The sequence below is a fragment of the Ananas comosus genome, linkage group 5 (assembly GCF_001540865.1).
Source record: "Ananas comosus cultivar F153 linkage group 5, ASM154086v1, whole genome shotgun sequence".
Taxonomy (NCBI): Eukaryota; Viridiplantae; Streptophyta; class Magnoliopsida; order Poales; family Bromeliaceae; genus Ananas; species Ananas comosus.
This window is the reverse complement of record NC_033625.1, coordinates 12,825,380-12,836,947: the sequence shown is the minus strand read 5'-3', so window position 1 is coordinate 12,836,947 and position 11,568 is coordinate 12,825,380. Positions and strand designations below refer to the sequence as shown.

General features: G+C 38.2%; 1 protein-coding gene across 1 annotated transcript; it reads left to right on the top strand.

The window, feature by feature from the left end:
* LOC109710711 (leucine-rich repeat receptor-like protein kinase TDR) lies at positions 5,424-10,309 on the top strand. Its single transcript, XM_020233449.1, has 3 exons — positions 5,424-6,159; positions 6,253-8,085; positions 9,857-10,309. The coding sequence occupies exons 1-3, from the start codon at positions 5,424-5,426 to the stop codon at positions 10,222-10,224; spliced, it is 2,937 nt and encodes a 978-aa protein (XP_020089038.1). The 3' UTR covers positions 10,225-10,309.

Sequence of the window (11,568 nt, the reverse complement as noted above, 5' to 3'; positions counted from 1 at the left end):
TGCCCTTACCCATGTTGAACAGTTGCCTCCCATGAGAGAGCAGGAAACTAACAGGGTCTCTAGATTATCCGAGGAACTCAACTAGTATGATGTTGGTATCTCTACCACCATCTTCTGATTGCCCATGGTGAGTGGAGATCGTGAATTAGAAAAGCTGCAAAGGTTTCGTTGATATTAGGATTGGTGCTATGATACCATGTAAGAATTTGAGAGTTTGAAATAATAGCTTCTCTATTTTTATTTATTTATGATTAAGTACAATATATGTAGCCCATATTGCTCAATGTGTACAAGAAGCAAAATAAGATAAAGATTCCTATGATTCCTCAACGACACACAACTAATTCTATATTTTCCCTGCTCCAAATTTACAATTTCATACCTCATCTAATAAGGCACTTAGATCATTTGATACCATAAGTCCTTTTAGACTTAGTATCAAATAGTTTAAAATAATGCAACTTAGATCCTCAAAAGAGTTTGAGTTTATGTGGTGCAACTTAATTTCAAATAATTTTAAATGATACAATTTAGTCTCAAATGGTACAATTTAGCTTCAAATAGTGCAACTTTACCAATTTGTTCTTTCTTTTTTACTTTTGGTTTTTCCTATAGCGGCCACAATGTATGATGGTCTTCCCATAAGAATTTTATTTATTTTATTTGTAAGGAAAATTTTAAAATAATATATTTTGTTTATTGTTTTTAGTGAATGGATGTGATTCTTCATGAAAGGATGCAATCCTTAGTGAATGGATGCAACTCTTAGTGAATGGATGCAACCCTTAGTGAGTGGATGCAACTCTAATCAAAGGGTATGACTCTTAGAGTGAAAGGATGTGACTTTTAGTGAAAGAATATGATATGAAAAGACACATCTTTATAGTGTGTCTTTTCGTACATATGCCCGTTGGAATCAATGGTTATATTCATTGAACTTGATTCATATAACTATTTGGTAGTTATGATCAAATGAAAAGTCACAATCGAAAGGTCACTTCACGAAACACCCTTTCGTGAATAGTTACTTCATGAAGCACCCGTTCGTGGCCTATATAAGTCCATAGCATTGGTTGCAGAAGGAGACAGACAGAAAACAGTTGAAGAGTTGAAGTCTTCATTCATAATAATTCCATTCTTGTTTTATATTCTATTTCTTTTGACAACTTAATCGAGTGAGTGCTCAAAGGCTCGACTTCGTGTGTGCAAACGCAGTTGAGGTTTACGCTTCATTGTATCCTGGGAGGTTGTTCGTTGACCCGGTGCACACCAAATTGTTAGAACGGTGGGGACGGATTAAGCCTTAAGGAAAGTGGCATTGCTACACGCCTTGAAGCCTTTTTAATCTTTCTATTTCATACCTTTATCACAATCTGTTCTAACATTATTTATTTTTTATTTTTCATCTTTTGTATCCTTTTTGCTATAGCACCTCTTTCCTCATGCTCTGTTGTAGTAGCCGCCCCCGCATCTGTGTTTTCCCTCCCCGTCATTCTTAAATTCCATGACACACTATAGTCGCTATCGTTGTCCATGGCTACCCCCGCCGCAGCCTCACCTCCGCAATCTGTGAACCGGAATCGGCGAAGGTGTGGGCGACGTAAGAGAGAGGAGCACGGAGTTGGCTTGGGGGGGAGAAGGAAGAGAAAGAAAAAAAAAACTGGAGGAGAAAGAGATGAAGAAACAGCGAGGAAGGGGACGAACCAGAAGGAGAAACACGAACTAGAGGGAAAAAAAAAAGAAAAAAGAAAAAAAAGAAAGAGAAAGATAAATAAGAATAATTTGGTCAATTTATTAAAGTACAGGTCGAATCTATAAAATTCGTAAAAGTGGCCCATTTTTACAAAATAAAAAATCGGTATGCAAAAAAACCTTAACTTTTAATATTTTTCACATTATTATATTTATATCTTCTATATTTTATACTACTTTATAAAGTTTAGAATATGAGCTTAAAAGTTTGAATAAAAAACATACGCTAATTAATTGTTATATTCGAATAATCTAAAAAATTATTTTTAGATCTTTCAAAATAACAATGTTATAATTGTGAATTCAAGTATCAATCTTTAGTTATATATATATGTGTGTATGTGTGTCTGTGTGTGTGTAGTTTATAGAATTTTAAAAATTTTAAATTTTAAATTTTTGCACATTATCACCCATGACTCCCAAAACAATTTTGAGAGATCTAGGCTTGTTATTGTGTTTTTTATTAATTTACTTCAAGTATACCCAAAGACTCGTTTGGTTCACGTTATGTAACATTACAGATAATTTCGACAGATTCAAATATCCTAGATTTCTGAATGAGATTACTAGTGGTACTGTATTAGCGCATTTAGTTTAATACAGTAATATAATAATAGATTGCAATGTGTATAGTATTACTATATTTGATTCAATTTATAAAATTAAGTAATCCTGACAACAATGTGTAATTTATTCGAAAGTTGCCCTGAGTCATATTTGGCCAATTTTTTTTACTATTTAAAAATATAATTTTTTACTCAATTTTATTTTAAATAATTTAAATTTAAATTTACATTTTTTTTTATTTTTAATTTTAAAATTTTAAATATGAAGAAAACATAAAATATGATATTTTAATTTAAAATATAAATATAAAATTTTTAAATTTAAATTTTAAAATATAAATATAAATATAAATATAAATTTAAAATTTAATTTAAAAATTTTAAAAAATTTATATTTTAATTTTAGAAATTTAAGAATCTCAAATTTGAAGTTGTTAAATTTTGAAATTTTAAAATCATATGAATTTCTAGGGAATTTAAAATTAGAAACTTGAACTTGAAACGTTCGAACTTGAAATTTAGAAGTTTAAATATTTAAAATTTAAATTTGAAATTTGAAAATTGAAATTAGAGATTACAAATTTAAAATTTAAAATTTGATATTAAAATTGAAAATAAAGATTAAAATCTAAAAGATTGACAATTTGAAAATTTAAATTGATAATTTAAAATAAGTGTATTGAAAGCGATTTGGAGGTTCGGACAGATAACTTATAATTTATATACAGACAATATAAACCATGCCCATGAGTAATGCGAGATGACTGCACTCCATTGCTCAATAATATTTTCATTAGGCGTGCGTTTGGCGGGCTTATCCTAATAGGATTACAGGCAATCCTGTTAAGATTACCGTGTGTTGGTTTATCGATATGCTACATCGGCATCAATTAATGTAGCATTACAAATGTGCAAGATGTACACCAAATAACTATTAACGAAAGTGGGGTGTGTTGTATCTTTGCATATTAATGTAAATATACAATTTATAGGGCCCCTCTAATTACGAATACCTTTCAACCTACGTCAATATTAAAAAATTTAATTTAAAATTTTAATTGTTCACTTTTAAATTAAAGATTTTTGAAATTTTAATTTAATTTTAGATTTTAATTTTTAACTTCAAATTTAAATTTAAATTTTAAATCTTGAATTTTAGAATTTTACATTTTAATTTCAAATTCTAATTTCAAATTTTAAATTTTAAATTTAAATTTTAAGTTCAAATTAATTTTTAAACTTCAAATTTGTTATTTAATTTAATTCTTATATATTTTTAAATTTTTTTAACACTTTAATATTTATTTTATATTTATTTTTATATTTTAGATTTTAATTTATAAATTTCATACTTATATTTTAAATTAAAATATTAAATTTATATTTTTGTTCAAATTTAAAATTTAAAATTTAAAATTTTAAAAATTAAATTATTTAAAATAATTTTAGTAAAAAAATATTATTTGTAAATAGTAAAAAAATGTTTACAAAATATGACTATGGGCAATTTTGGAATAGACTATACTTTATTGTCTAGATTACCGAATTTTATAGAAAAAACCAAATATAATAATATTATAAACACTGAAATCTAGCATTACGTTACTGTATTAAACCAAACGCGTTAATGCAACATAAGTACTAATCTCATTTAGAAATCCAAAATATCTGAATATATCGAAATACTCTGTAATATTATATAACTTGAACCAAACACGCCCTCAGTGTAATCCTGGACCATTTGTAATACTATATTACTAATCAGATTATTTAATAGATGAACCAAATGCAGTAATCTAGGCGAAATTGCCTGTAATCCTATCAGGGTAATCCGAACCAAATGCATCCTAATAGTTGCCAATTTGGTATGGATACATACCCATGTATATGCCAATAGTCTAGAAGAGGTCCTCCAATGTCTCTACTCCCTATATTAAGTCCTTAAATGGTGCAAATCCACACAGAATAGCTCGCTAATATTAGCTAGTATTGTGCCAAAAAAGCTACAGTGGGGGCTACCCAGTAAAGTTTCACTGAGCAATCTCCTATCTGCTATCTGTATCAATTTTGCCTCCACTAGAAAATTATAATTCTCTTGTTAAAAATTTAAATTATTTTTAAAAATTAATATTAAAAATATTCAACAAAATTTTAAATTAAAATAAAATTAATATATGATAATAAGTCAAAGACTTCGCAATGAGACATTGTTGGGGAGCGCCTACTTTAGTTTCATTTATATTATGCTCATGTTAGTAGATTCTACAATGTTCAGTCACAAGAAACAGAATGCTGCGTTGGGAAGCGCCTACTGAAATTTTAATTTCTATTGTGCTTATGTTTGTAGATTCCACAATGCTTAGAATGCTATACCGACTGTCCCTAACATAAGTGGTAAAGGGCTTACTGGTTGGTACCTGAGGTCCCGAGTTCGTATCCTAATTGATTCATATTTTTGGCTAAGTTAAAATAAAAAAAAAAGTACCATACACCATACTATCTATCTCTCAGAAAAAAAAAAGAAAAAAAAAATGCTGAGTTGAGAAGTGCCTACTGAAGTCATAAGAAATAGAATGTTGCAGATCCCACACAGAGAGACAGAGCAGCTAGAGTGCGAAATTCCCAACATACGAAACAGGCGGCACTCGATTAATTACCCGAGTGTATATGATGGGGCGAGCGGCAGGCGAGCACGCACCCATCCAATTCACTTCGACGGTGGGCCCGGCGACATGTAAAAGAAGAGCAGTCGAACCCAAATGCCACGCGCGCTCCGAGCTCTTCTTTAACTCTTCTTCTCTTTTGTGGGAGCATGCGGATAAAAATTCAAAAAGGCGAAAGAGACAAGAGAGCGCGATCAAGCTCCCTCCCTACCACAGAGATAGAGAAAGAGAAAGAGACAGTGCGCGAGCATGCCTTAATTTCTCCTTCATCACTCACCAGCGCAGAACCCATCACCATCATCATCGTCTCTCCTACCATGATGAGGCTCCCCTTCACCCCGGCACGCTACTCCGCATTCCCGAAAAGCGTCCTCTCTTCCCCTCCCTTTTATGATCATCTTTCCCCTCCACCACCACCACCGCCTGCACCACCACCATGACCATGACCTTCTTCTGCTGCTTCTTCTTCCTCCTCCTTTTCGCCTCCCGCAGCTGCAGCCCACTACTGCGCGGCTCGTCGCGCCTGCTGTCGCTGAACGTTCTCTGTCGGACCCGCTGCGTCGCTCCGCGACTGGACCTACGGTCCGCCGCTCGCCGCGGCGCGACGACCCTCGGCCCTGGTGCTCGTACGGCGGGGGGGCGCAGCCACCCGTCCACCGGAGTGCGTCCAGCTCTCGGCCTCGACCTGCTGCCCGCCGCGTATACTGTCGGCTCCCTCCCCCCCGAGCTCCTCCTCCTCTCCCCGCCCGCCCGCCTCAATCCTCACTCCAACTCCTCCGCGGCCCCCTCCCCCTCCTCCCTCCGCCTCCCCCCCTCTCCCTCGACGTCAGCCACAACACTTCAAACTCCACCTTCCCCTCCCCCTCCCCTCCCCTTTTTTTTTTCCCTTCACCGACTCGCGAGCTCTCTCGCCACCTCAAACGCCTACACGCAACACTTCACCTCTTTCTTCTTCGCCTCTCCTGGCGCACTCTCCCCTTCCCTCGATACCTCAATCTCGCTTGCAGCTCTCGACTTAGATTCCCCCGAGATTTTTCTTTTCCTCGTTCCTCCACTCTCTGGCAATCTGCTCACCGCAGCGCCTCCCCAGCTCGCCTCCCTTCCTCCCCTCGACCACCTCGAGCTCGGCTACAACTCCTCACGCCGGGGCTATCGAGCTCAGAACCTGCGGAACCTCCGCATACCTCACTAGTTCGTCCGCAGTTTGTCGCCGCTGCCGCCGTCGCCTTTTCTTCCTTCTTCCTCTTTGGATCTTTGCTTCCTCTTTCAAGTGAGAACGGCTCGTTCTTGGCCCCTGATCGCCTGCCTCTCTCCCCAGGCGCTCAAGCTCGACCTCTCCGACAACCGCTCTCTGCCCGATCCCGCTCTCTTTCGTCCTGTCAACCTCACCCTCCTCAGCCTCATGAGCAACGCGCTCTCCGGCCCGATCCCGGGCCCCCTCGGCGACCTCCCGAATCTCGAGGCGCTCAACCTGTGGAACAACTCGCTCACCGGCCCGCTCCCGCAGCGGCTCGGCTCGAACCGGAGGCTCGCGCGGCTGGACGCGTCCACCAACCTCCTCTCCGGTCCGATCCCTCCCCGCCTCTGCGCCGGGAATCGGCTCGTCCGGCTGATCCTCTTCTCGAACCGGCTCGGCTCGGAGATCCCGCGCGGCCTCGCGACCTGCTCCTCGCTCTGGCGGGTCCGGCTCGAGTCGAACAACCTCACCGGCCCGATCCCGGTCGGGTTCGGGTCGCTCCCCAACCTCACTTACCTGGACCTCAGCAGCAACTCGCTCTCGGGCGCGATCCCTCGGGACTTGTGCGGCGCCGCGAGTTTGGCGTATTTCAACGTCTCCGGCAATCCGCTCCGGCGAGCGCTCCCGAGAGCGATCTGGACCGCGCCGCGGCTACAGGTCTTCGCCGCCGGCTACTGCGGATTGACCGGAGAGGTACCGTCCTTCGCTTCGGGATGCAGTGATTTCTACAGAATTGATTTGGAGGGAAACGATTTGAGCGGGACGATTCCGAGCGACGTCGTCCGCTGCGACAAGCTCGTGAGCCTCAAGCTCGATCGAAACCGGCTCACGGGAGAGATCCCGCGGGAGATCGCAATGCTGCCGTCGATCACGGAGGTCGACGTCTCGTGGAACAACCTCAGCGGCCCGATACCGCCGGAGTTCGACAACTGCAGCACGTTGGAAAGCCTCGACGTATCGTTCAATCGGCTGACGGGGCCGGTCCCGTCGACGATCAGCTCCGTCATGCAATTCGAAGGGAACGTCGGGCTCTGCGGCGAGGCGGTCGACAAGCCATGCGGTGGTGGTCGGGGAGACGACGATCATTTTTCGGCGAGGAGGACTGCAGGCGGGGTGATCATGTTGGCAGGGGCGACAGCAGTGGCCGTAGCCGGTTTGGTGGTGCTGGCGGTGGGCATGAGATGGTCGCGAGAGGGGGGCGAGGCTGACGCGAAAGGCGGCGCCGTCGGGCCCGGGCAGTGGCAGATGATGGCGTTCCAGAGGCTCAACTTCACGGCGGAGGACGTGGCGGCGGCGTGCGCCGATCGGGGGAGCGCGCGGGTCGTCGGCGCGGGGTCGACGGGAACGGTGTATCGTGCCGAGATGCCCAACGGGGAGGTGATAGCGGTGAAGGAGCTGCGGCTGCCGCATAACAAGGGAAAGAGAGGTAAAGAGAACAGTAATGATAGTAGTAAGAGGGAGGCGATTACGGTGGCGGCGGCAGCTGCGGAGGTGGAGGTGCTAGGGTCGGTGCGCCACCGCAACATCGTGAGACTACTAGGCTGGTGCAGGAACAACGAGACAGTGCTGCTGCTTTACGAGTACATGCCGAACGGGAGCTTGGAGAAGCTGCTCCACGGGGGGAAGGGGGCGCACCTGGGGTGGGAGGCGAGGTATCGGATCGCGGTGGGTGTGGCGCAAGGGATGAGCTACCTGCACCACGACTGTACGCCGCTGGTGGTCCACCGGGACCTGAAGCCGAGCAACATACTGCTGGACGCAGAGATGGAGGCGAGGGTGGCCGACTTTGGACTGGCCAAGTTTATGGACGGTGCTGTTGCCCTGTCCGTGTCGGGGATCAGCGGATCCTGCAGCTACATTGCACCGGGTAATTAAGTAGTGAAGTAGTTTTTTTTTTTTTTTTTTTTTTTTTTCTTGGTTGGTTTTTGTTATTTACCGCTTATTACATTCAACATTACAAATTTATCTTCAATTTATCAAAATATTTTTTTCTAAATCAATTCTATTAGCAAATCCTAAAAGGAAAAAGAGAATATGATATATATATTCTTGTTTTATTGAGTATTATATAGTTGGTAGTTCTGTAATTAACAGCCAATTAATTCATTAAAATATCGAGCATGCAATCATCATGCTTTTAGATGCCGTTTTGGTTTCACGAAAAAAAAAAAAAAAAACTAAAAATTTCAAGAAAAATATTTTTTTATGGAAACATTTTTTTTATTTTTCCTCCCGTTAGTTCTAAAAAAATCTAGCTTTTTCAATAAATTTATTTTCAAATTTATGAAAAATTAGTATTTATATTTTCTGAATTTTTCTTTAGGAAAAAGAAAATGCTATATTTTCATAAATCTGAAAAGAAAATTAAAAAAAAATTTGAAACCAGGTGAACAAAAACTAAAAAAAAAAAAAATCTTCATAAAAATTTTTCTTTTCTTAAGAACTATTTTTCACAATTTTCAGGGAATTAAACTCCCTACCTAATAGTGAATAAGACGATCAGCATTAAACGTAACCCCCAAGGAAAAAAAAACAGATGCACTAGGCATATTGCTGATGTGCGTCTTCAATCAATAAAATTGTCCCCTTTGATTGATAGTTCCATCATATATTAATAGAAAAATATTTTGTTATATTTTTCTCAATCAAATAGAAAAATAGATTGACGTTGTTACTGATGATATAATACAAGTGTGATACAGTAGACTTCCCTAGCCCACGAGAAGAAGCGTGTATGATATACCACTATAATAATTTTATTCTATTACTTTGATTTAAATTACATCAACATTAATTATAGAAACATATATTTTATTACAACAATTTGTGTCGTTATGATAATATAAATTATATTATTTAGTCATTTATTATTACAAGATGTATAGTAACAGTTTGCAATGATTTGTATTTTACTGTAAAAATTATTATTACAAACTATAGCTATTAATCATAATAATATTTTTCTAAAATTCATAATCAAATGGACAAACCCTAGACACTAAATATGATTATTAAAATACCATGTTATCTATAAGATTGTCACATTTTAATTTTTTTTTTTTTTTTCAACAGGAATGATTACTTCCTACAAGCTTCATGTTGGTATAAGGCATATCTATATCACTTTTTTGAATGTAATTGTTACTTGCCAAGTTGCCATGCCCCATCTAATCAGCTTTCATGTTCAGAGAGTTGCACTTTACTTTCATATTTTATCTCATTTTTACTCATATATTTTTTAGTTCAAAAAATTATTTAACAATATATCATGTAGTTTAGCGTATTTTTATATCTCTTTTCAAATATAATTCAATTGCGGATTTTAATTTCTTCTTTTCAAACAAATATAATTCAATTTTGGAACCACCACAGGAAACCTATTTGGTTCTTTAACTTATTTTCAATGCAAATCTATGTCACTTTAAATCATATTTATGTGCATTGTAATCCTATATAAACTTTCGATCGAATGGACATTCCTCAACCTACTTTTCTTAAATATTTACTCTTAATTAAGAAAACAATTCAATTTTTCGTAGTGTGGATTGAAATTTAAATGAGATCATAATAAGACTTGCATTTAACTTCGTTTTCATTTTCTATAAAAACACTTGAATAATAAAAATTTGGTCATGCAGAATATGCCTGCACGCTAAAGGTCGATGAGAGAAGCGATATATACAGCTACGGTGTGGTGCTAATGGAGATCGTGAGCGGAAGAAGATCAGTGGAGCCTGAGTACGGAGAAGGAAATAGCATAGTCGAGTGGATCAGACAGAAGCTGGTAAGCGGGGCGGACGATAGAGCAATCTGGGACGTGCTAGACGCGACGATTGCGAACTGCAAGGAAGTGAGGAAGGAGATGATGCTGGTGCTCCGAGTGGCCATGCTTTGCACTTGTAAGAGCCCCGAGCAACGGCCGTCCATGCGCGACGTGCTAACCATGCTTCAAGAGGCAAAACCGGAGCGAAAACCGTGCGGTAAAAATGTTAGCGTAGCGAACTAGCTACTCCTTGAGCTCTAGTCCGATGACTGGTTCGGTTTAGTCGAGTGTAACTAATGGTTTGAATTCAAAAGAAGATCAAATTATATTTATACAGCTTTGATGCATTCTCTTTGAAATTTTTTGTGACTGCTGGGGAGGGATGGGGGAGGATCTTCCCGGGAGCCTCACTAACAAAGAAAAATAACATCTAAGAGCTTTTTTTTTTTTTTTCGTTTTTTTTTTTTTTTTAGTAATTAACGGTTCTTAAAAGCATCGCCAAATAAAGAGTCACGACGTATATGCCGATATTTATGTTATTTGTGTGACGCCCCACTTTTCAAATGATCATTCATTCTAGAATTATTTTTGCCCTAACATGTTTAATCTTCTTAACCTTTTGGGCTTAACTAACAAGCAAAATGCCATATAGCTAGCTTAAGAGATTTTGCTCTATTATATTTTATATATAGAATTCTTTGAAATCACAGAAAAATAACTTTTTTAATTTCTTAAACTTAGCCACAGCCCAAAATACTATATAGCTACATTAAGAGATTTAACCATGTTATATCTTATATATAGAACTATTACAAATATTAGAGAAGAACCTTCTTAGGCTTAGTTATCGTCCAAAATATTATATAACAAGATTTTTCATATTGGAAAAAAAAAAAAACAAGCTACATTCTCCTTATTGCTGTTCATAAAATATAAAAATACAATCCATATTTCAAAATAGGATTGGGCTATAAATGGATTATTTTCATTCCATAGTGGAATGAGAACTAAAATTTGATTCCGGTAAAATAAATAATAATTATATAAATCAGTGAATTCCATTTCGATTCTAAAAGTTAAACTAAGAGAATACCTTGTTTATGACAACCCCTAACTTGTTCCACGGACCCAGTTTTTGAAAATGGGCCAAATTTCTCACAGGGAGGAGGGCCTGTTTAGTCCGCACCTGATCCAAAACTGAAAACATGATTTATGCTTTTTTTTTTTTTTTTTTGAGAAAGAGGTAACAAGCTATCTGCTTCATTCATTAAGCGAAATGAACTAAATGTACAGGATAAAAACAGCTAGGTCCTCCTTAAAAAAACATTAAAAATATAAAAAGACAATAGTAAAAACTGAAAAAAAAAAAAAAGGCAGAATGGAAAAAGGAGAAACGAATAAAGGAGAAAATAGTATGGGTAAGACAAATCGTTGACAAAACGTTGACGAGTCAAAGGAGCTCCATTCAAGTGTTGGACAGGATTTTGGCACCTTCGCCTATTTATGCTTCAAATTTCATATATATCTAATTATAGTATTATATATATAATATATATATATATATATCTAATATATACTACTATACTA

What these genes read in the sequence shown, in the direction of transcription:
- LOC109710711 (XM_020233449.1), top strand. Translation starts at nt 5,424, where the DNA reads ATGACCTTCTTCTGCTGCTTCTTCTTCCTCCTCCTTTTCGCCTCCCGC. An exon ending in TCAGAACCTGCGGAACCTCC is followed by an intron (nt 6,160 to 6,252) that starts GCATACCTCACT and finishes TCCTCTTTCAAG; the next exon opens with TGAGAACGGCTCGTTCTTGG. An exon ending in CTGCAGCTACATTGCACCGG is followed by an intron (nt 8,086 to 9,856) that starts GTAATTAAGTAG and finishes TTGGTCATGCAG; the next exon opens with AATATGCCTGCACGCTAAAG.